The sequence below is a fragment of the Ranitomeya imitator genome, chromosome 5, assembly GCF_032444005.1.
Source record: "Ranitomeya imitator isolate aRanImi1 chromosome 5, aRanImi1.pri, whole genome shotgun sequence".
NCBI classification, from domain to species: domain Eukaryota; kingdom Metazoa; phylum Chordata; class Amphibia; order Anura; family Dendrobatidae; genus Ranitomeya; species Ranitomeya imitator.
This window is the reverse complement of record NC_091286.1, coordinates 580306772-580332807: the sequence shown is the minus strand read 5'-3', so window position 1 is coordinate 580332807 and position 26036 is coordinate 580306772. Positions and strand designations below refer to the sequence as shown.

The 26036-nt window shown below is 46.0% G+C and overlaps 1 protein-coding gene across 1 annotated transcript in view; it reads right to left on the bottom strand.

Annotated features, from left to right (window-relative positions):
* Nucleotides 1-26036, bottom strand: part of RASA2 (RAS p21 protein activator 2) — a 146265-nt gene that overhangs the window by 25778 nt on the left and 94451 nt on the right. Inside the window, exons 9-13 of the mRNA XM_069727870.1 lie at nt 7882-7983; nt 6295-6451; nt 3722-3870; nt 3526-3640; nt 2251-2325 (exon numbers count right to left, since the gene is read on the bottom strand). Coding sequence (XP_069583971.1) covers nt 2251-2325; nt 3526-3640; nt 3722-3870; nt 6295-6451; nt 7882-7983 — 598 coding nt within the window. The remainder of the gene's footprint in view (nt 1-2250; nt 2326-3525; nt 3641-3721; nt 3871-6294; nt 6452-7881; nt 7984-26036) is intronic.

The following is a 26036-nucleotide window of genomic DNA, read 5'->3' as shown; positions in this document are numbered from 1 at the left end:
ATCCCTGGAGATTAGGATAACAGAAGAGGTGGTAATCCCTAGAGGTTAGGATAACAGAAGAGGTGGGATCCCTGGAGGTTAGGAGAGTAGAAGAGGCGGGATCCCTGGAGGTTAGGAGAATAGAAGAGGCGGGATCCCTGGAGATTAGGATAACAGAAGAGGCAGTGATCCCTGGAGGTTAGGAGAATAGAAGAGGCGGGGATCCCTGGAGGTTAGGAAAATAGAAGAGGCGGGGATCCCTGGAGGTTAGGAGAATAGAAGAGGCGGGGATCCCTGGAGGTTAGGAAAATAGAAGAGGTGGGGATCCCTGGAGGTTAGGAGAATAGAAGAGGTGGGATCCCTGGAGGTTAGGAAAACAGAAGAGGTGGGGATCCCTGGAGGGTAGCATAACAGAAGAGGCGGGGATCCCTGGAGGTTAGGAGAATAGAAGAGGCGGGGATCCCTGGAGGGTAGCATAACAGAAGAGGCGGGGATCCCTGGAGGTTAGGAGAATAGAAGAGGCGGGGATCCCTGGAGGTTAGGATAACAGAAGAGGCGGGGATCCCTGGAGGTTAGGATAACAGAAGAGGCGGGGATCCCTGGATGTTAGGAGAATAGAAGAGGCGGGATCCCTGGAGGTTAGGAGAGTAGAAGAGGCGGGGATCCCTGGAAGGAGGTTAGGATAACAGAAGAGGCGGGGATCCCTGGAGGTTAGGATAACAGAAGAGGCGGGATCCCTGGAGATTAGGATAACAGAAGAGGCGGTGATCTCTGGAGGTTAGGAGAATAGAAGAGGCGGGATCCCTGGAGGTTAAGAGAATAGAAGAGGCGGGGATCCCTGGAGGTTAGGATAACAGAAGAGGCAGGGATCCCTGGAGGTTAGGAGAATAGAAGAGGCGGGGATCCCTGGAGGTTAGGAGAATAGAAGAGGTGGGATCCCTGGAGGTTAGGAGAGTAGAAGAGGCGGGGATCCCTGGAGGGAGGTTAGGATAACAGAAGACGCGGGGATCCCTGGAGATTAGGATAACAGAAAAGGCGGTGATCTCTGGAGGTTAGGAGAATAGCAGAGGCGGGGATCCCTGGAGGTTAGGATAACAGAAGAGGCGGGATCCCTGGAGATTAGGATAACAGAAGAGGCGGTGATCCCTGGAGTTTAGGAGAATATAAGAGGCGGGGATCCCTGGAGGTTAGGATAACAGAAGAGGCGGGGATCCCTGGAGGTTAGGAGAATAGAAGAGGCGGGGATCCCTGGAGGTTAGGAGAATAGAAGAGGCGGGGATCCCTGGAGGTTAGGATAACAGAAAAGGCGGGGATCCCTGGAGGTTAGGAGAATAGAAGAGGCGGGGATCCCTGGAGGTTAGGAGAATAGAAGAGGCGGGGATCCCTGGAGGTTAGGAGAATAGAAGAGGCGGGGATCCCTGGAGGTTAGGAGAATAGAAGAGGCGGGGATCCCTGGAGGTTAGGAGAATAGAAGAGGCGGGGATCCCTGGAGGTTAGGAGAATAGAAGAGGCGGGATACCTGGAGGTTAGGAGAATAGAAGAGGCGGGGATCCCTGGAGGTTAGGAGAATAGAAGAGGCGGGGATCCCTGGAAGTTAGGATAACAGAAGAGGCAGGGATCCCTGGAGATTAGGATAACAGAAGAGGCGGGATCCCTGGAGATTAGGATAACAGAAGAGGTGGTAATCCCTAGAGGTTAGGATAACAGAAGAGGTGGGATCCCTGGAGGTTAGGAGAGTAGAAGAGGCGGGATCCCTGGAGGTTAGGAGAATAGAAGAGGCGGGATCCCTGGAGATTAGGAAAACAGAAGAGGCAGTGATCCCTGGAGGTTAGGAGAATAGAAGAGGCGAGATCCCTGGAGGTTAGGAGAATAGAAGAGGCGGGATCCCTGGAGGTTAGGAGAATAGAAGAGGCGGGATCCCTGGAGGTTAATAGGATACAAGAGGCGGGGATCCCTGGAGGTTAAGAGGATAGAAGAGACAGGGATCCCTGGAGGTTAGGAGAATAGAAGAGACGGGGATCCCTGGAGGTTAGGAGAATAGAAGAGACGGGGATGAATGGAGGTTAGGATAACAGAAGAGGCGGGGATCCCTGGAGGTTAAGATAACAGAAAAGGAGGGGATACCTGGAGATTATGAGATTGTCAGAGCTCTCGTCCGGGGGTCAGGTATAAGGACAAGGATGTTGGACCAGAGTTCAGCTAATTGATTTTCCCAAAGCTAATGGTCGGGGCATGAAAGGAACAAGACTACAAGGAAAGCTGAACACGCACCTTGTGATTGTCGACATTGTCACCTTCCCTTAGTCGGTTGGGGTCGATCTCACAGGGTTTGGGAGAGTCACATATCTAGAACAGAGTAAAGGGTGAGAATGCATGTCAACATAGCACACTATTTTTTGTAACCTAAAAACAAATTTGGCACAAAAGTGCCACGGGATGCAACTAAAAAATACCTTACCCATTACATTAGGCCTGTATGGCACATGTGGCTTTTTGATGATCTTACTGTTCTATAAGCATGATTTTACATGGCTGTTGCGTTAACACCGATTATACCTGTACACCCTTCATAGTGGTCAGCCCACAGCTCGCCTGGCTTCTCTATACAAATATGTTGGGGCGAGGATATGCATTATTGGCCATGCATGTGTTCTGTCGGGGAGAGGGGAGTAATCTGCTGCCACTCACCTCTGGCGATGGCTTATATCCTCCAGAAACTAAAAGACTGATTCAACATAATCTAATCTTCTCACATCATCATCTGATGGGGATCGCATTAAATTGTCACCCAGTCAAATATGTAGAGGAGCTGCTTTTCAGCGCTGCTCCTCATCCTCATAGGATGCTCATAAGTCTGTGATCACCATGCAAAGCTATACTAGACACTCTGAAAACAATGAGGAGCAATGGCTCGAAATTCAACCAAAATTTCATAGCTCATTTTTTTGTATTTTTCCCCCCTCCTTTCCTTCCAAGAGCCGTAACTCATTTTTTCCCCCCATCAACATATCCCATGACAGCTTCTTTACTGTGGAACGAGTCGCAGTCTTGAATGACACCATTCAGTTCAACATATAATTTACCAAGAAAATGTATATTTAAAAAAAGGGGGGTGTTATTGTGAAAAAAAATTGCAAATTGCTCATTGCGCTTCGAGTTTTGATCTTATAGAGTTCATTATGTCATAAAACGAATGATCCCCAAATTATAAGGCTTTTTAAAAAAAAAAAATATATATATATATATTGTAGTGATTAAACTATTCAAAAATTTGTAAAAACAAACAAAACCCAAATGCTGTGTAACCGGGCCATTTAAATTCCGCTGTCGGAGATTGACAGCTTGCTCAGCTCCTGATCCCGCTACATAAACCCGAACCCATATAGGACGTACCAGTACGTCCTATGTCTGGAAAAGGTTAAAGGTGGTAACTTTCACACATAGGAATAAACTTTTAAATATAGATTTTTGGGGGTTGAGCACCATTTTAATAAAACTCTATGAAAGGGTATAGAAGCTTGAATCCCTGAAAATTTCATGTGTTACCTCATCTATAACATTCTTCAATGTTACTTTCAGATAATGGTCTCCGACAATCTTCATGGTCTCGTCCATACACCGAGTGGCCAAGGAGTTCCCCCGAAAGATAGTATTGGCTTCTCTGTAAAGCAAATAATTACACGGATGATTATCATGGAAGGCGTTACTACAGAGTAGTCTGTGTGTTTATATGGGCACGCACTGGGTGTCATTCAGGTCCAACTGCGCAATAGTCGTCACAAACTGAACTAATTTCTGATGGTGAAGAAGGAGCCGGACGAGAGGGAGGATGGCGTCGTTCTTGTCTCTACAGATCTCTCCCAGGATGAAGGCAGCTGAGGCAGTGATGGGCTGAAAGAAGGCAAACCAAAGGCTATCACCAGAATTCTATCATCTATGGAAATAGTATATTAAACCCTCCTCAACATTGAAGCTGCAACACCAACATGGAAATTGCTGGATGGATAGAGTCTGTAGTGATATGTAAATGATGAAAAAGTATCGAGTATGATCACCACGTACAAAAATCCCTGCACTTACAGCCTCATCTGCTATCAATGAGATTATTAATAGTTGTCTGAGCAATGTTCTACCACACTGAATGCACTTGGGAACACAAATCATCAAGATCCACTGCTGGCAGCTCCCTTTGTAATTGTTGACCAACGCCCCAGATCTGCTTGACTAGGCCCCTCTACTCTTCATTCCAGGTGCACTATCAGCTTAATGTTATAGTGATTTGGGGAAATCAGTGGTACAGCCATTCCTTCTAAGTGTCCCAGAAGTCATTTTTCAGCAAGACAACGCAGGGCTGCATTTTGCTCACTGTGAGCAGCCTACGCGGTCTTAACTTGCCATGGCCTGCGGCATCTCCGGAATTGACCCACATCTAAGACGTCATTAAACAGTAACTGCAAAAGGAGCTGCCCGTAGCGGATCTTGATGATTTTCCCATGCGCATTCAGTGTGACAGAACATTCATCAGACGACCATTAATATCATCATTGATGGAAGCCAAGACATGTAAGTGCAGGGATTTCTGCACATGGCGCACATAGTCAATACTGAATAAATAGAGATGTTTTGATAATCTTGCTTCCATTTTTCCATCATTTACACATCATTACGAGGTCTATCCATCCTGTGATTTTCAGAACTCCACGACTTTTCTTTCCTGTTGCAATTTCAATGCTGAGGAAGGTCTAATATTAAACCATACAAAAAATTGAAGTATTTATTCCAAGGGACAAATCAATCATTAAAATCTATTTTCCCTCTGTTAGTTCCTCCAGTCAAAGAATCTTATGCCATCTCTGGTATCAATGATTAATGCTGCCATTATGTACACTGGATGACAGTGCTTCATCAAACATGTCTTTACATGCCATAGAATAAGGATAAACCTGAGCAGTTAGTGCAATTTATCTACAACTTCTCCACATCTTTCATCACTGGTCACGTGAAATAACGGTGATGGTCTACGTGTAGGTGTCCAATGATATTGGATCATAAACATGTCCTGAATTCACATGACCATGAGAATAACTGCAACTACCATCCTTACCAATGCAAAGATACATTTTAGAGATATTGGGACTTCTTATTTCACAAGAAATCATGGTTTGAAAATGCAGGTTCTCATCTTTTCATCCTACTGACAACACTTCCAGTGACGCTCATGGCAGTAGGAGTTGTCATGAGAGTTAATGATGATCTACAAGAAGGGCAGTATGAATCAGAGATTTGCCAGAGTGTTTGCAGGCATAGATGGCACATGATCAAACCCCCTCAGGGGCCAGAGAATAACCAAAAGAGTAAGGTTCCAGGAGAAAACAGAGTAGCGGAGACCAGAGGAGTGATGGACTAAAAGGGCGAGTATTGGTTATGCTATTGTTTGTCTGGGTTTTGACCAGCTAACCAGTGGAAAGCTGCCATGGTTCCATTATTTGAGGTCTGGGGGTAAGGTTTCTCCTTGTGGAGAGTGACATACCGGTTCTGGCATGCCAATGTAAAGAGGCTTATTGCCGTGCAATGTTCTCCTGGGAAATGTAATATGGAAATTGCCTCTTCAGAGAGGAGGAGAACTTGAACTCTATAGCGCCACCTGTTGGAAGCATCAATCCTACAAGTCACTATCGACCCTTTAAATGAGTCTTGCAATATGACTTAGGATACAAGCCAAATCAGAATCTCAATTTGCAGACACAGTGTTTCGGGGTATTGCCCCTTGTCAGTACAAAGTATGAGACTTGATTTAGCTAGGTGAGAGGCTCTGGACTAAGGCCTAAGGGGTAACATTTCTCCTTGTGGAGAGTGACATACCAGCCCTGGACTGTCAAGGTAAGGAGGCTTATTCGCCGTGCAATGCTCCTCTGAGAAATGTAATATGCAAATTGCCTCTTCAGAGAGAGGAAGAGTACTTGAACTCATACTTTGCACTGACGAGGTGAAATACCCGAAACACCGTGTCTGCAAATTGAGATTCTGATTTAGCTTTCATCCTAAGTCTTATTGCAAGAATCGATAATGACTTGTAGGATCGCTGCTTCCCACAAGGTGACGCTAGAGAGTTCAAGTTCTCTTCTTCTCTGAAGAGGCAATTTACATAAGGTTCCAGTATAGCGCTGGTGTGAACAGAGCCATAATTACACATAAATGATGTGATAAACGGTTATTGCTGCAATGTGTGCAAAACCTCCGTCCGGGGAAAAAGCAAAACAAGTCAATCGTTGTCACATGAAGACTTCATTCTCCACAAAGCCACAATATATGTACCTGAATATCAGGCGATTTCATCAGCAGGGTTTTAAGTGGGATATAGTATTCTGAGGGCAGCACATAGTCTTCTGTATAACAGATGCTTAGCCTCAGCGACCCCAGATCATCATACTTGGAGGATTTGCTTCCATTATCTTTTGGCTGGAGCAGATACCTGAAGAAGGAAAGTAAATGTAAAATCTGCTAGGCTAAACATCCAATACCTTCCATTCCTAAGGAGGCACTCGTGGCCCACGGGTCCATCCACACAAACCACCTCGTGGTCACCTAATAACCAGTGTAGACAGGCAGACTGTAGGAACTGGATGGGTGACATATTGCTGCTGCGGATCTGATTGATGTTTCCTTCTCCATGCCTCTCTAAACCAGAGCTGGGAAAAGTGAGACATTGGACGGAGGTGGGCGACTGCGGCATGCAACCCGTGAGCCACTGCTGCCAACCCTTTTGCTGTCTCGAAGGGGACCTGAAAGGGGCTTTAGGCAGTGGCTTACAGGTCATCTATCGCAGCCGTCCTCCTCAATGTCTCAACTGTTCACAGGTCTGGGGGGAGCCGTCGCTCCGTCTCCCACCATTCTGCCTGAGCTCTTCGGTGTCTCCGTGCAGCCGGTGGGATGGAGTAAGTAGATCGCACCTACTATGGAGCCTCAGGGTGCAGAGGCAAGACTGGAGCCGAGCAGCACGCCGGGGGAATGGGAAGGCGTCAATAGTATTTGTTTATTTTTTTGGAAAATTCTCTTCTACAGGGATAATGTGCAGCCATCTTTATGTGTTTGGGGACTGTGGGAGGCATTCGTGTGGCTGTGGATGGTCCTCATTCCGTGTTGGGGTGCAGTGGAGATCTTCATTTTGTGTTGGGGTCTGTGGGGGTCATACTGTTGAGGTCCACATTTTGTGTTGGGGGCCACCATACTGTGTGTGGGTGATCAGGGGATCATCTTTCAGAGTTTGACGGACTGTGGGAGCTATTATCGATCACACTGTGGGGGGATCATACTGTGTTGAGGGTGCTGTGGGGGCCATCACTGTGTTGGGTGGGGGGATGTAAGGGCCATGTAGTCCTCTCTTAGCCGTCAACTGTAGTCCTCATATCATCAACCCAGAAACCTCAGCACAGACATAGCAATAATGGATAATGCTCACGTGGTTTTGTTTAGTAAGGTCCAGCAGATGTGGTGCAACGTTTAGACCTCCATAGTGGTCTTTCTTAACGACGTCTACGGTGAATGACAGGATGGAGATGGGCGATGGAGTTGTGGGAATTAGGAGCATTTTTAGGCTGCATATAGAATGCAATTGCTCAATCATCAGCCAATCGCTGCCATATTTAGATTTCACAGGTATGATTGGCTGCTTCTCCCTTCTCTGTGCAGCAAACATGACCCCTACATAAGTGGAGAGAAGGTCACAGTGGTTTGTACTCCAGCCTTGGCGGATGATCGGGCCGTATGCTGCTGATGGAGGATGTGCGGCAGCCACTGGCATCCGGATTTCCAATTCCTGCCCAGGTCTCCTACCAGTAAAGGTCGTGATGGGACAAAGCCTATAAGCTGGCACTAAGCAGTGATCAATCGTCCGATACTTACCATGCCTGGTGGGACGAGTCGTTCCTCAGCACTCTCACTGGGATTCTGAGCTCTCCTAGAAACACATCTTGGGCAAGATTACCATTATTCCACAGGTCAACTCTGGAAAAGTAATGGGGACACTACAGTAAGACAAAATCACAAAGCACTAGAAGATTCAATATATTTTTAGAAATTTAGTCCATGTAGCACTCATACTACATAAAGTATTACAGGATTCAGAGAGAATCGGACACTAGGTTTTTGCTACCAAATATGAGAGCAGCATAATGTAGGGGCAGAGACCCTGAATCCAGCAATGTGTCACTTTATGGGCTGATTGCTGTAGTTTTGATAATATCACTGTTTTATCTGCTGCAGATGTAGCGGTTCTCTGAATGTGGAATTCTGTATAACCCCGCTGATTGGGAGCTTTCTGTGTACACTGTGCATAGGCAGAAAGCTCCCTGTCAGTGGTGAAGGTGGGGTTATACAGAGCTCATGTATATGGAGGACTACATGGTAGCAGGTTTACTAGTCCTGTAGTGAATTTCCAGCTGATAAAACAAGGTGTATTATCAAAACTACAGCATGCAGCCCAGTAAGGGTCTGTATTCCTATATTATGCTGTTCTCAGATTAGGTTGCAAAACCTGGTGAAAGACTCCCTAATTCTCTCCCCTACGTGGAGGCGGGGGATTACTGGTTTGCAAACGCAAGTCCATCTGGATGGATATAATATATACAGACCCACGAGACACATCTAATGTCAAAGGGCATTAATTGTAACCTGACAGTAGATCCGTGCTGCCCCAACCACGGGCAGCGTGAGTCAATGCCCAGCTCTGGAATCACAGCTATGTAGGTTTTCCTCCGAAGCGCTGCGGGCGGAGAACACCTAGTATCAGGGGAAGCTTCTCCCGCACTCGCCCTGACGGACAGGCCTCTCCCTATGTGCGTATACAGATGGACCATTCAGTCTAAGGAAGCCTCAGACTAGTCCTCCTAGTGAACAGTCCATGCTTGGCTTATCAAAGCATGATTGTTGAAACACTGCAGCCATACCAGGCGGAAATATCAGAGCTGGATCTGCTGACAGGTCGCCAACTACCTAGACAGATCAGCTTTACTGTAAACTAACTATTCTCCCCCGTGTAAAAATAGTGAACATGGAGCACGGCTATGTAGCCGAAGGGTGCAGACGCACCATATGAGAGCTCCTGATATCCTGTAGTGATCCTGTTATCCGAACCCCTTTTAAACACCGGCATTGGACTGATTCAAGGTCCCTCTGGACCTAGGAGGGTGCTTGGTTGCTGAGAGCGTTGTGGAGAGGTACGGAGGAGAGCTACGTTCGGCGGAGCCGGCGTGAGCACGAGGACCGGAATGAGGCGGCGGCCATCTTCCAAGCGCACGCTCTGAGGATACAGAGCAGCGCCGGCTTCCATCAACACCGGGACTTCCCCCTGCGCTTTAGAGATCCCCCGGGGAGCGCACTGTAAACGGCTGAACCTCTGTGTGCCGGATGGGGGGACCTGTGAGGCGGCACTGGCATTAACGGCGTCCCACTTATAAGCGCGCTCTCTGACAGAGGAGAAGCGGCGCGAAGAGCCACATTTGCAGCGCCACTGGGGAGGTGAGCACATATCCTGGTTCTTTTTTATTGAGGGGGCAAGCAGTGAGTGCCCTGAAAGACTGGGCCCTGCACTCCCCTGTTTGAGAAACATCTGTCTCACTGGTGCAAGTGATTTGGAGGGTTTGGCACCCCTCCTCTTTGCTGCTTCTGTCGGTGCTGTGGGTTCTCCCTTCTTTGGGCATACTGGACATATTTCATATTTCTGGGACGGCCTAGCCTCATATGTGTATAGCTCTCCGCGGGCTCTGCTATTTCTCACCTTGTAACGAGATCTTGGTGCCACTCCACAGCGCAACCTGGGCTGTTCTCCTACCCCCCTCACCCTTGTCAACTATGCAGCACACCAAGGGGTCAGGAGTAGCTGACAAACTTAAAAAATACGCCAGGGAGGACCCACCGGATGGTGGTCGGACCCTTCGGGGCAATGCCTCACAGATACAAGAAGGGGAACAAGAGGAGTTAACCCTCAAACAGGCCTCTGAACAACTAGTGCAAGCCATATCTTTAACTAGATCTTCCCTCACTGAAAAAATTGAAGATGTACACACCGAGGTGGGCCGCCTGAGGCACGACATGCAAACTATGGGAGGACGCATCACGGAGGTGGAAACGAGAGTGTCACAGGTGGAAGACACCATTGCTCCCATGGAGACTAAATTGTCAAAAGTGACTGGCTCTATAAATGCTTGGAAAGAGAAAGCGGATGACCTAGAGAATAGACTGCGTTGGAATAATATCCGAATTATTGGTCTACCAGAACGATCAGAGGGTCAACAACCGGAGGAATTTCTGGAGGACTGGCTTAAAACTTCCTTGGGAGGTGAATTCTCCTCAACCTTCTCCGTGGAGAGGGCTCATAGGGTCCCCGTGAGGCCACTCCCTCCCGGGGCTCCGCCGAGGCCCTTTCTGGCTCGCCTTCTTAATTGCAAGAATAGAGATACCATTCTACGATTGGCGCGGCAGAGGAGCCCTATCAAATTTCATAATGCTACGATCTCGATCTTTCCGGATTTCTCAATGGAGCTTCAGAAACAACGAGCACGCTTCATGGAAATGAAGAAACAACTGAGAGACCGGAATATCATATACTCCATGATCTACCCAGCTCGTTTGCGGGTTGTTCATGAGGGATCTTCTATATTCTTCACTGATCCGGAAGAGGCGACTGAATGGCTACGGGTCCACAAGACGTCCAATGCAAAGAACTCCTAATGTATTGGTGTGGGTATATGCATAATAGAGCTCTCTATGTGGATGTCTGACGTAACAACGATACTGGACGCTGAGTTTAGCGAGAGTATCCCCGAATTTGCTTACTAACAGGAGTATGAGACTATTCTCCTACACTGTTTGTTTTTTGCATTGTTCTTTTTTCCATGTTTTTTATGTTTGTTTAATCTGCTCTATAGGTAGAATTCGCCACCAATGGTCCTCTTCCCCATCCATGGGCCTTGCCCGGACAGCAATCCTCTTTTTCGTGTTTTGTTATATTTTGATATGTGAACATGGGGTCTGAAATGATATGTATGACCTGGAATGTGCGTGGTATTAAGTCTCCCCGGAAAAAAATTAAGGTATTTTCTCTGATCAAACGCTACCGTCCACATGTAGTGGCACTGGTGGAGACACAACTGACTAGAGACACGGCTCGGTATATGCAAAAGCCATGGGTACAATGGTCCATACACGCGTTTCACACTAGCTACTCAAGGGGAGTCTCACTCTTGATCCATAGAGACGTCAGGTGGGAGGTGAAAGAGGCCAGGAGAGACTCTGAGGGCCGGTTCGTTTTTGTACATGCATTAATTAACTCTAGAGAGTACGTCATACTGTGTCTTTATAATCCTCCCCCAGCTAATATATCTATACTTAGAAAGGCGATGAGCTTTGCCCTGGGCTTCCCGGACGCGAATGTTATATGTATGGGAGATTTTTATCTAGTTATGGATGGTGGCCTAGATAGACTGAATAACTCTTGGGCACTGGCATCGCTTGATGCGGCCAAGGCCTTTGATTCTCTTGAATGGCCCTTTTTAATAGCATGTTTGAGGAAATATGGCTTTGGCGATAAATTCTTAAAGTGGGTTGGACTGCTGTATATGAAGCCTAGAGCCCGTATAATTATAAATGGTTCCATTTCTAAACCCTTTTCTTTATACAGAGGGACACGACAAGGATGCCTCCTTTCCCCGGCCCTCTTTGCCCTGGCAATAGAAGCATTGGCGATACGAATAAGGTCCTCATCTGTCATTAAAGGTATTCATATAGCTGGTCGTGTGGACACCATTGGCTTATACGCTGATGACATGGTGATATTCATGGATCAAGTGGAAGAAACACTGCCGCGGGTAATCGCTACCATAGATATTTTTAGTAGATATTCAGGCCTATATATAAACTGGGACAAATCCGCGTTAATGCCCCTTTCCCATTCTCCAATACTTGGTCTTGGGGCTCTCTCCCCCCTTCCTGTCGTACCCAGTTTTAAACATTTAGGTATATACATCTCTCAGTGTAGTAGATTTGACTTGCAACTCAATATACTCCCACTGTTAGAATTAGTTAAATCCAAATTTGCGACTTGGAGCAAACTCCCATTATCCGTGGCTGGGCGCATTAATTTAATTAAAATGATTTTGCTTCCCAAGTTCAATTACTGCCTCCAACATAGTGATGTGTTAATACCCAGGTCCTTTTTTGCAACGCTGAATTCCCAACTTACTACATTTATATGGGGGAAATCTAGGCCCAAACTTAAGATATCCACACTACAGGGACCCAAGCAAGGGGGAGGAGCGGCGCTTCCAGATTTTTATTTGTACTACCTGGCCGGGCAGGTCAGAGCTCTCAATCGGTGGATGCCCAATAACTGCTTTCCCAACTCGGAAAACCACCTACTTCACTCGGTCCAGGCTGACTGCCCACTAAATTTTTTGGAGGCGGAAAAAACTGGTGCCCCTAGATGGCTACCCTTGCTCCGTCTGGCGCGTTCAATCTGGAGACAACTTAAAAAAATTATGGGATTTGTAGATATTATAGCAGAGATGCCCTTGTGGAATAATAGCTATTTCTCCACTCTATTGAATCACCCGTCAACTGGTTTTTGGATAGAACGTGGGGTCTCCTCAATAGGTGATCTGTATGATGGGGGGGGGGGGCTTCGCGTCTTTTGAGCAATTGCAAAATAAATATGAGATACCGCGGTCTCAATTTTTTCGCTACCTACAGCTAAGGTCGGCTATTCAATCATATTTGAGACATATGGGTACAGGTCGCGCTATATCTTCTTTGCCTTTGATAGGGATCCTTAAATCGCAGGGCCCCCAAGGTCTTATCTCCTCCCTATACACATATTTGCTATCTTCGGGGTCTACAGTCACCGTCAATTCTATTAACCCCTTTACCCCCAAGGGTGATTTGCACGTTAATGACCGGACCAATTTTTACAATTCTGACCACTGTCCCTTTGTGAGGTTATAACTCTGGAATGCTTCAACGGATCTCAGTGATTCTGACATTGTTTTCTCGTGACATATTGTACTTCATGACAATGGTAAAATTTCTTTGATATTACCTGCGTTTATTTGTGAAAAAAATGGAAATATGGCGAAAATTTTGAAAATTTTGCAATTTTCCAACTTTGAATTTTTATGCAATTAAATCACAGAGATATGTCACACAAAATACTTAATAAGTAACATTTCCCACATGTCTACTTTACATCAGCACAATTTTGGAACCAAAATTTTTTTTTGTTAGGGAGTTATAAGGGTTAAAAGTTGACCAGCAATTTCTCATTTCTACAACACCATTTTATTTTAGGGACCACATCTCATTTGAAGTCATTTTGAGGGGTCTATATGATAGAAAATACCCAAGTGTGACACCCTTCTAAAAACTACACCCCTCAAGGTGCTCAAAACCATATTCCAGAAGTTTATTAACCCTTCCGGTGCTTCACAGGAATTTTTTGAATGTTTAAATAAAAATGAACATTTAACTTTTTTTCACAAAAAATTTAATTCAGCTCCAATTTGTTTAATTTTACCAAGGGTAACAGGAGAAAATAGACCCCAAACATTGTTGTACAATTTGTCCTGAGCACGACAATACCCCACATGTGGGGGTAAACCACTGTTTGGGCGCATGGCAGAGCTCAGAAGCGAAGGAGCGCCATTTGACTTTTCAATGCAAAATTAACTGGAATTGACATGGGACGCCATGTTTCGTTTGGAGAGCCCCTGATGTGCCTAAACATTGAAACGCCCAACAAGTGACACCATTTTGGAAAGTAGACCCCTTAAGGAACTTATCTAGATGTGTGGTGAGCACTTTGACCCACCAAGTGCTTCACAGAAGTTTAGAATGTAGAACCGTAAAAATAAAAAATCATATTTTTTCACAAAAATTAACTTTCCGCCCCCAATTTTTTATTTTCCCAAGGGTAAGAGAAGAAATTGGACCCCAAAAGCTGTTATACAATTTGTCCTGAGTACGCTGATACCCCATATGTGGGGGTAAACCACTGTTTGGGCGGATGGGAGAGCTCGGAAGGGAAGGAGCGCCGTTTGACTTTTCAATGCAAAATTGACAGGAATTGAGATGGGACGCCATGTTGCGTTTGGAGAGCCCCTGATGTGCCTAAACAGTAGAAACCCCCCACAAGTGACACCATTTTGGAAAGTAGACCCCCTAAGGAACTTATCTACATGTGTGGTGAGCACTTTGACCCACCAAGGGCTTCACAGAAGTTTATAATGGAGAGCCGTAAAAATAAAACAAAAATTTTTTCCCACAAAAATTATTTTTTAGCCCCCAGTTTTGTATTTTCCCGAGAGTAACAGGAGAAATTGGACCCCAAAATTTGTTGTCCAATTTGTTCTGAGTGCGCTGATACCCCATATGTGGGGGGGAACCACTGTTTGGGCGCATGGGAGGGCTCGGAAGGGAAGGAGCTCCATTTGTAATGCAGGCTTAGATGGAATGATCTGCAGGTGTCACATTGCATTTGCAGAGCCCCTAATGTACCGAAACAGTAGAAACCCCCCACAAGTGACACCATTTTGGAAACTAGACCCCCTAAGGAACTCATCTAGATGTGTTGTGAGAGCTTTGAACCCCCAAGTGTTTCACTACAGTTTGTAACGCAGAGCCGTGAAAATTGAAAAAAAAAATCTTTCCCCCCAAAATTATTTTTTAGCCCCCAGTTTTGTATTTTCCCGAGGGTAAGAGGAGAAATTTGACCCCAAAAGTTGTTGCCCAATTTGTCCTGAGTACGCTGATACCCCATATGTTGGGGGGAACCACCGTTTGGGCGCATGGGAGGGCTCGGAAGGGAAGGAGTGCCATTTGGAATGCAGACTTAGATGGAATGGTCTGCAGGCGTCACATTGCGTTTGCAGAACCCCTAATGTACCTAAACAGTAGAAATCCCCCACAAGTGACCCCATATTGGAAACTAGACCCCCATGGAACTTATCTAGATGTGTTGTGAGAACTTTGAACCCCCAAGTGTTTCACTACAGTTTATAACGCAGAGCCGTGAAAATAAAAAATCTTTTTTTTTCCCACAAAAATTATTTTTTAGCCCCCAGTTTTGTATTTTCCCAAGGGTAACAGGAGAAATTGGACCCCAAAAGTTGTTGTCCTATTTGTCCTGAGTACGCTGATACCCCATATGTTGGGGTAAACCCCTGTTTGGGCACACGGGAGAGCTCGGAAGGGAAGGAGCACTGTTTTACTTTTTCAACGCAGAATTGGCTGGAATTGAGATCGGACGCCATGTCGCGTTTGGAGAGCCCCTGATGTGCCTAAACAGTGGAAACCCCCCAATTATAACTGAAACCCTAATCCAAACACACCCCTAACCCTAATCCCAACAGTAACCCTAACCACACCTCTAACCCTGACACACACCTAACCCTAATCCCAACCCTATTCCCAACAGTAAATGTAATCTAAACCCTAACCCTAACTTTAGCCCCAACCCTAACCGTAACTTTAGCCCCAACCCTAACTGTAGCCTTAACCCTAGCCCCAACCCTAACTTTAGCCCCAACCCAAACTGTAGCCCCAACCCTAGCCCTAACCCTAACTTTAGCCCCAACCCTAACTGTAGCCTTAACCCTAGCCCTAACCCTAGCCCTAACCCTAGCCCAAACCCTAACCCTAGCCCTAACCCTAGCCCTAATGGAAAAATGGAAATAAATACATTTTTTTAATTTTTCCCTAACTAAGGGGGTGATGAAGGGGGGTTTGATTTACTTTTATAGCGGGTTTTTTAGCGGATTTTTATGATTGGCAGCCGTCACACACTGAAAGACGCTTTTTATTGCAAAAAATATTTTTTGCGTTACCACATTTTGAGAGCTATAATTTTTCCATATTTTGGTTCACAGAGTCATGTGAGGTCTTGTTTTTTGCGGGACGAGTTGACGTTTTTATTGGTAACATTTTCGGGCATGTTACATTTTTTGATCGCTTTTTATTCCGATTTTTGCGAGGCAGAATGACCAAAAACCAGCTATTCATGAATTTCTTTTGGGGGAGGCGTTTATACCGTTCCGCGTTTGGTAAAATTGATAAAGCAGTTTTATTCTTCGGGTCAGTACGATTACAGTGACACCTCATTTATATCATTTTTTTATGTTTTGGCGCTTTTATACGATAAAAACTATTTTATAGAAAAAATTATTTTTGCATCGCTTTATTCTCAGGACTATAACTTTTTTTTTTGCTGATGATGCTGTATGGCGGCTCGTTTTTTGCGGGACAAGATGACGCTTTCAGCGGTATCATGGCTATTTATATCTGTCTTTTTGATCGCGTGTTATTCCACTTTTTGTTCGGCGGTATGATAATAAAGCGTTGTTTTTTGCCTCGTATTTTTTTTTTTTCCTTACGGTGTTTACTGAAGGGGTTAACTAGTGGGCCAGTTTTATAGGTCGGGCCGTTACGGACGCGGCGATACTAAATATGTGTACTTTTATTGTTTTTTTTTTTATTTAGATAAAGAAATGTATTTAGGGGAGTAATATATATATATTTTTTTTTTCATTATTTCGGAATATATATATTTTTTTTTTTTTTACACATTTTGAAATTTTTTTTTTTACTTTTTTACATTGTCCCAGGGGGGGACATCACAGATCAGTGATCTGACAGTGTGCACAGCACTCTGTCAGATCACTGATCTGACATGCAGCGCTGCAGCCTTCACAGTGCTTGCTCTGAGCAGGCTCTGTGAAGCCACCTCCCTCCCTGCAGGACCCGGATCCGCGGCCATCTTGGATCCGGGGCTGGAGGAAGCAGGGAGGGAGGTGAGACCCTCGCAGCAACGCGATCACATCGTGTTGCTGCGGGGGGCTCAGGGAAGCCCGCAGGGAGCTCCCTCCCTGCGGGAAGCTTCCCTATACCGCCGGCACATCGCGATCATCTTTGATCGCGGTGTGCCAGGGGTTAATGTGCCGGGGGCGGTCCGTGACCGCTCCTGGCACATAGTGCCGGATGTCAGCTGCGATAAACAGCTGACACCCGGCCGCGATCGGCGGCGCTCCCCCCGTGAGTGCCGCCGATCGCGCTGGACGTACTATCCCGTCCGTGATCATGGGGGCCCACCCCACCTCGACGGGATAGTACGTCCCATGTCAGAAAGGGGTTAAAGAAAAATGGAGTGAACTGCTTTCTAATATGCATGAGGAGGAATGGGGAGACATCCTCGAGTCTCCGATTAAAGTATCTCCATCAGTTAATAACAGGATGACTCAGTTGTATATTATACATCAATCATATCTAACTCCGATGCGACTTTGTAGAATGGGTCGGTTCCAAACGACAGAATGTATGCGGTGTCACTCACTAGACGCGGACTTTATCCATATGATATGGAGATGTCCTATTATCCTTCATTATTGGAAAGAGGTGACATCATTATTAACATCACTGCTGCTGATCCCTATTCCCCTTGACCCATTAGTCTGTATATTTGGAGTGTGGGAGGAGAACACCTGGGACCACTATACTGGTACTTTCTTGCGGGAGGCGCTCTTTTTGGCACGTAAGGTACAAGCGCTGAGGTGGATGGGAAACTCCTGTCCTTCTGTAAGAGCTTGGATTGACCTGGTTAATTCCGTTATCCCATATGAATGTACGCTATATCGGAACAGGGGCTGTCCGGGAAAATTTGATAAAATTTGGGGTCGATGGAACTCTTCCCATCTTACCCTATAGAAATATTATGATGGGTTCTCTTGGTAGTGGTCAAAGGCAGCACGTGGGGGTTGGGCACAAGGATATGTGGCGAATTAGTTAGTAATTAGAGTAGAAGCAGTCTTAATTTGAGAGTTTTAGTTTTACAGGTTTTCTCTTTCCTTACCTATGTTATACATATGTAATACATATGTTACAGACGGCTAACAAATACATCATAACGTTGGTTGAGAGTAATAAGTACCTTTTATTTCATGTTTAACACTGTACACTTGATAGTACTATAAGTCATGTTCAATGTGTCCAATGTATACTGTTTGTAACTCAACTTATTTTGTTGTTAATAAACGAATTAAAAAAAAAAATAGTGAACATCCCCTTTAAAGGGATTTTGTCAAAAGATTTTTTGCTATGTAATCAGAGAGCAGCATGATGTAGGGGCAGAAATCCTGATTCCAGCGACTAATCACCTATTGGGCTGCTTGCTGTTTCAATAAAATCAGGGTTTCATCAGCAGGAGATTATCATTAGAAGACTAGATCTGGTGCCAAATTCTCCTGTTCTATGTAACTCTGCCTCCACCACTGATTGGCAGCTTTCTGTGTACACTGTGCATAGGCAGAAAGTTGGAAATCCGTGGTGTGAGCGGGGTCATGTAAAGCTCATCAAGAGAATTGCTAGCTCTGCAGGAGAAAAAAAAACAGTGCTTTTACTAAAACTGCAGCAAGCAGCACAGTAGGTGTCAACACTGCTTCTGCCCCTACTTTATGCTGCTCTTGGATTACATAGCAAAAACCTGTGGAGATTCCCTTAAAGGTAATCTGTCACCAGTTTGTCATTATCAACTAAAACAATCATCTTATTCAGCGCCAGTGCTGCTCACTATAAATGGTTATATAACCCCCGACTCCCCCTGTAAAATCCCCAAAAATCTTTTGAAGGTCTCTAGCGCTGTATGGTAATTCTGTGGGCCCGGTCGGAGAGGTGTCCATCCTCTGCTCCCCATCCCTCATCCCAGCTGCTTCTCACCGTCCTCCTTCTTTGATTCACATGGATAACTCCACATTGCTGGGTGAAGTCTTGGGCATGTGCAGAGAAACCGCCAGATTGCGCCTGCGCACTATGCTTTGCCCTATTGCACGCAAGCGCACTTATGTTTTCAGCTCTGCCCACAGTACGGTAAAGCAAAGTGCGCAGGCGCAAGAAGCAATTTCTCTGCGCAAAATTTTCCCTGGCAACGTGGATGACGCAGGAAGGAAGGAAGGAAGGAAGGAAGGAAGATGGCGAGCAGCAACTGGGAGGAAGGATACAGAGCACAGAAAGGACGTGTCACGGGGTGACCGCGACAGAGAGGAGCCAGAAGACCACAGCGTCCGATTGCTCCTACGCTGAATAGAAGCAATTCACCTTATTTTTAAAACTATGTAAATTTCTTTTGGCAGTACAGGGGTTAATCAGCCATATTGGAAGCTAGGGCTCTCAGCTGAGCACGGTTAGCCACTCCTACCCCCTATATAATCAGGCATCCTCAGAGCTAGCTTATGCTGCATGGCTGGGAGGATAGTAGTTGGTGGTTATATGAGAAGGTGTTGGGTGGGTTTTTCTGTGACTATTGCTTGCTTTAGTAAGTGTGATAATTCCCTTTCCTTCTCCTACTTTGGTTTTACCCCATCCTCCACTATCCGATGCACTCCTCTGTTATATGTGAGTGAACATTTGTATGTCTGGCATTTTCTGTTTCCCATGTTCATGTTACCTTGTTCATCTGGTTGGTGTACTACGGTGCAGAACTACTCTCCCTTTTCCCTGGGAGGGGGAAAAGTACAGACAGAGGGTAGATTTAATAGGTAAGGCAAGGTATGTGGCCTTGGCATCTTCACCCAACCCAGAGAACAGGGCGAGCTAGGGCCTCCCCAAACCTTAGGGATAGGGAAGGAGCCCCTGGTCCCGGGTCACCCAACAAAAGAGACAGGACGCCTATCGGAACGGACTCACAGGATTAACATACAGTGCGGGAGAACTTCAAAAAGGTTTTGAGGGAAAGAGGGGGAGTCAGGAGGTCATATACAGTGGGGAAAATAAGTATTTGATAAACTGATGATTTTGCAAGTTTTTCCAACCTACAAGGAATAGAGAGGTCTGTAATTTTTATTGTAGATACACTTCATCTGTGTGAGACAGAATGTAAAAATAGAAACCCGAAAATCACATTGTATGATTTTCACATAATTAAGCTGCATTTTATTGCATGAAATAAGTATTTGGTCACCTATCAACCAGCAAGAATTCGGACTCTCACCAACCTGAGTCTTTCGCTATGAAGTCCTCCTACTGTACGCTCATTACCTGTAGTAATTGCACCTGTCTGATCTCGTTATCTGTATAAAACCTCTCCACCATGGCCAAGACCAAAGAGCTATCGAAGGACACCAGGGACAAAATTGTAGACCTGCACAAGGCTGGAGTGAGCTACATGACAATAGGCAAGCAGCTTGGTGAGAAGACAACAACTGTTGGCTCAATTATTAGAAAGTGGAAGAAAAACAAGATGACTTCCTCTGTATGGGGTTCCATGCAAGATCTCATCTCGTGGGGTAAGGATGATTCAGGAATCAGCCCAGAACTACACGGGAGAACCTGGTCAATGACCTGAAGAGAACTGTGGTCCCAGTCTCAAACATTACCGTTAGTAACACACTACACAGTCACGGATTAAAATCCTGCAAGGCACGCAAGGTCCACCTGCTCACGCCTGCACACATCCTGGCCCATCTGACGTTCGTCAATGACCATCTGGATGATCCAGAGGAGGCACTGGAGAAGGTCATGTGGTCAGATGGGAACAAAATAGAACTTTCTGGTATCAACTCCACTTGCCGTATTTGGAGGAAAAAGAAGGAAAAGTACAACCCAAAAACAGTCCCAACCATGAAGCATGGTGGGGGAAACATCATACTTTGGGAGTGCTTTTCTGCAAAGGGGACAGGACGACTGCACCCTACTGAAGGGAGGATGGATGGATGGGGTCATGTATTGCGAGATTTTGGCAAACTTCCTCCTTCCCTCAGTAAGATCATTGAAGATGGGTCGTGGTTGGGTCTTCCAGCATGACAATCACCCAAAACACTCAGCCAGGGCAACTAAGGAGTGGCTCCATAAGAAGCATTTCAAGGTCCTGGAGTGGCCTAGACAGTCTCCAGACCTCAACACAATACAAAATCTTTGGAGGGAGCTGAAACTCAATGTTGCCCAGCATCAGCCCTGAAACCTGAAAGATCTGAATGGAGGAGTGGGCCAAAATCCCTTCTGCAGTGTGTGCAAACTTGGTCAAGAACTACAGGAAACGTCTGTCCTATGTGTTGTGAATTCTGCTTTTGGGCTCCCTCCGGTAGTTGTAGGTGGTAATGCAGTTGTCCCAGGGCTGCAGTCATGGTCACGTGTTTCTGCTGATTGCAATTCTGACTGGGGTATTTAGGTTTGCAGGATTCATTAGTCCTTGCCAGTTGTCAATGGTTCTTGGGAGGTGTTGGACCTCTGTCTGGTTTCTCCTGCTTAGCTGCCAATTCAGCTAAGATAAGTGTCTGTTTTTTTTTCTATGGCACACATGCTGTGTGCTGGATTTTTGATTGTATTTCTTGTTGTGAATTCTGTGGCAGAGCTCCCTCCTGTGGTCACAAGTGGTACTTCGGCTGATTCTCTCTGTGAGCTTCTGTTGGTGGAGGGAAGTGGTACTGCGGCTTCTGAGTTTCCTCCCTCAGGTGATCTGGTGAGGTCGTTAGGTGCTTCTCTACTTAACTCCACCTAATGCTTTTATCCTGGCTTCCTGTCAATGTTCCAGTGTTGGACTTGCTTTTCCCTGGATCATTCCTGTGGCCTGCTGCTCTGCATAGCTAAGTTCTTCTTTGCTATTTGTTTGCTATTTTTTCTGTCCAGCTTGTCTATTTTGTTGCTGGAAGCTCTGGGACGCAAAGGGTGTACCTCCGTGCCGTTAGTTCGGTACGGAGGGTCTTTTTGCCCCCTTTGCGTGGTTTTCTTTAGGGTTTTGTGTAGACCGCAAAGTTACCTTTTCTGTCCTCGCTCTGTTAAGAAAGTCGGGCCTCACTTTGCTGAATCTATTTCATCTCTACGTTTGTCTTTTCATCTTAACTCACAGTCATTATATGTGGGGGGCTGCCTTTTCCTTTGGGGTATTTCTCTGAGGCAAGGTAGGCTTATTTTCTATCTTCAGGCTAGTCAGTTTCTCAGGCTGTGCCGAGTTGCATAGGCAGAGTTAGGCGCAATCCACGGCTGCCTCTAGTGTTGTTTGGAGAGGATTAGGGATTGCGGTCTGCAGAGTTCCCACGTCTCAGAGCTCGTTCTATTATTTTGGGTTATTGTCAGATCACTGTATGTGCTCTGACCGCTATGTCCATTGTGGTACTGAATTGCCTTTCATAACAATTTCTGCTCTGTGTGTAGGATTCTCTGGAGTTGCAGATATACGTTCCACGACTTTAGTTAGATGGAGGAATTTTTTGTATAATCTGCTGTGGATATTTTTGGAAGGGTTTTAATACTGACCGCACAGAACTCTGTCCTATCCTTTCCTATTTTAGCTAGAGTGGCCTCTTTTGCTAAATCCTGTTTTCTGCCTACGTGTGTCTTTCCTCTCCTACTCACAGTCAATATTCGTGGGGGGCTGCCTATCCTTTGGGGTTCTGTTCTGAGGCAAGATAGTATTCCTATTTCCATCTATAGGGGTATTTAGTTCTCCGGCTGTGACGAGGTGTCTAGGGTTTGTTAGGCACACCCCACGGCTACTTCTAGTTGCGGTGTCAGATCAGGATTTGCGGTCAGTACAGTTACCACCTACTCCAGTGAAAGTTATTCATGCGGCTCCAAGGTCACCGGATCATAACACCTATGTAATTGCAAACAAAGATTTTTGTACCAAATAATAAGTTCTGGTTTTCTATTGTATCAAATACTTATTTCATGCAAGAAAGGGCAAATTAATTATGGAAAAAATCATACAAAGGGATTTTCTGGTTTTTATTTTTAGATTCTGTCTCTCACAGTTGAAGTGTAACTAACTACCCTACAAATTACAGACCTCTCCATTCTTTGTAGGTGGGAAAACTTGCAAATTCAGCAGTTTATCAAATACTTATTTTCCTCACTGTAGAGTGCAGCGGATGCTGAATAAAGTTATAGTTTAGTCGATCTATGACAAAACTGGTGACAGGTTCCCTTTCAGCTCAATGTTGTGTGCAGGAGGCATGTGTACTCCCTCTAGTGGTGACTGCAGGAAAAACAAATAGTTGTTTTTTTTAACAAATTCGATTACAAGAGATTAGGAAAGATTCAAGATAAAAAAAAAACCTCCGACAGTTAATGAGACATACTAATAAAATATTAGCACCCAATGCGCTAATAATTATGAATGGAAACATGAACATGCAAAAGGAATTTCCAGCTAAAATCAGGAATACTCAAAAGGAAGTCTTGCAGAATCCAAAATAAATTATTTTTCTCTGCTTTTTTGGGAAGCAGCAGCCAGAAAGCGTCTGGATTGTTCCTTAGCAACACAGCTTGTAGCTGACTGTGAGACATTCAGATCTTGTGAAAAATGAGGTGATCAGGATGCAGCGCCCACATCCAGATGGAGCTGGCAGAGCACCATGATAAGTAGGAGCAAGATGGCCATCACTTCATGGCGAGATGTCAAGTGATTGTCCCACAAATATCATTTACCATAGGTTATATGATAAACATATGACCACTAGTGATCCAGCTACCAAGCCCCCAATGATCCCGAGAACAGGGGGCCTAAATTCTTATGTGAACCAGGCAGCATGAAGCATGTTCTTCCACGGCTCCTATAGACAATGGAGGCAGCATGGAGCATGTTCTTCCACCGCTCCTATAGACAATGGAGGCAGCATGGAGCATGTTCTTCCACCGCTCCTATAGACAATGGAGGCAGCATGGAGCATGTTCTTCCACCGCTCCTATAGACAATAGAGGCAGCATGGAGCATGTTCTTCCACCGCTCCTATAGACAATGGAGGCAGCATGGAGCATGTTCTTCCACCGCTCCTATAGACAATAGAGGCAGCATGGAGCATGTTCTTCCACCGCTCCTATAGACAATGGAGGCAGCATGGAGCATGTTCTTCCACCGCTCCTATAGACAATGGAGGCAGCATGGAGCATGTTCTTCCACCGCTCCTATAGAAAATGGAGGCAGCATGGAGCATGTTCTTCCACCACTCCTATAGACAATGGAGGCAGCATGGAGCATGTTCTTCCACCGCTCCTATAGACAATAGAGGCAGCATGGAGCATGTTCTTCCACCGCTCCTATAGAAAATGGAGGCAGCATGGAGCATGTTCTTCCACCACTCCTATAGACAATGTAGGCAGCATGGAGCATGTTCATCCACCACCGCTGCTATAGACAATGGAGGCAGCATGGAGCATGTTCTTCCTCCTCTCCTATAGACAATGGAGGCAGCATGGAGCATGTTCTTCCACCGCTCCTATAGACAATGGAGGCAGCATGGAGCATGTTCTTCCTCCTCTCCTATAAACAATGGAGGCAGCATGGAGCATGTTCTTCCACCACCGCTCCTATAGACAATGGAGGCAGCATGGAGCATGATCTTCCACTGCTCCTATGGACAATGGAGGCAGCATGGAGCATTTTCTTCCACCGCTCCTATAGACAATGGAGGCAGCATGGAGCATGTTCTTCCACCGCTCCTATAGAAAATGGAGGCAGCATGGAGCATGTTCTTCCACCACTCCTATAGACAATAGAGGCAGCATGGAGCATGTTCTTCCACCGCTCCTATAGACAATAGAGGCAGCATGGAGCATGTTCTTCCACCGCTCCTATAGACAATGGAGGCAGCATGGAGCATGTTCTTCCACCGCTCCTATAGAAAATGGAGGCAGCATGGAGCATGTTCTTCCACCACTCCTATAGACAATGGAGGCAGCATGGAGCATGTTCTTCCACCGCTCCTATAGACAATGGAGGCAGCATGGAGCATGTTCTTCCACCGCTCCTATAGACAATGGAGGCAGCATAGAGCATGTTCTTCCACTGCTCCTATAGACAATGGAGGCAGCATGGAGCATGTTCTTCCACCGCTCCTATAGACAATGGAGGCAGCATAGAGCATGTTCTTCCACCGCTCCTATAGACAATGGAGGCAGCATGGAGCATGTTCTTCCTCCTCTCCTATAGACAATGGAGGCAGCATGGAGCATGTTCTTCCACCGCTCCTATAGACAATGGAGGCAGCATGGAGCATGTTCTTCCTCCTCTCCTATAGACAATGGAGGCAGCATGGAGCATGTTCTTCCACCACCGCTCCTATAGACAATGGAGGCAGCATGGAGCATGATCTTCCACTGCTCCTATGGACAATGGAGGCAGCATGGAGCATGTTCTTCCACTACCGCTTCTATAGACAATGGAGGCAGCATGGAGCATGTTCTTCCACCCCTCCTATAGACAATGGAGGCAGCATGGAGCATGTTCTTCCACCGCTCCTATAGAAAATGGAGGCAGCAAGGGGCATGTTCTTCCACCGCTCCTATAGACAATGGAGGCAACATAGAGCATGTTCTTCCACCGCTCCTATAGACAACGTAGGCAGCATGGAGCATGTTCTTCCACCGCTCCAATAGACAACGGAGGCAAGATGGAGCATGTTCTTCCACCGCTCATTTAGACAATGGAGGCAGCATGGAGCATGTTCTTCCACCGCTTCTATAGACAATGGAGGCAGCATGGAGCATGTTCTTCCACCGCTCCTATAGACAATGGAGGCAGCATGGAGCATGTTCTTCCACCACCGCTGCTATAGACAATGGAGGCAGCATGGAGCATGTTCTTCCACCACCGCTCCTATAGACAATGGAGGCAGCATGGAGCATGATCTTCCACTGCTCCTATGGACAATGGAGGCAGCATGGAGCATGTTCTTCCACTACCGCTTCTATAGACAATGGAGGCAGCATGGAGCATGTTCTTCCACCCCTCCTATAGACAATGGAGGCAGCATGGAGCATGTTCTTCCACCGCTCCTATAGAAAATGGAGGCAGCAAGGGGCATGTTCTTCCACCGCTCCTATAGACAATGGAGGCAACATAGAGCATGTTCTTCCACCGCTCCTATAGACAACGTAGGCAGCATGGAGCATGTTCTTCCACCGCTCCAATAGACAACGGAGGCAAGATGGAGCATGTTCTTCCACCGCTCATTTAGACAATGGAGGCAGCATGGAGCATGTTCTTCCACCGCTTCTATAGACAATGGAGGCAGCATGGAGCATGTTCT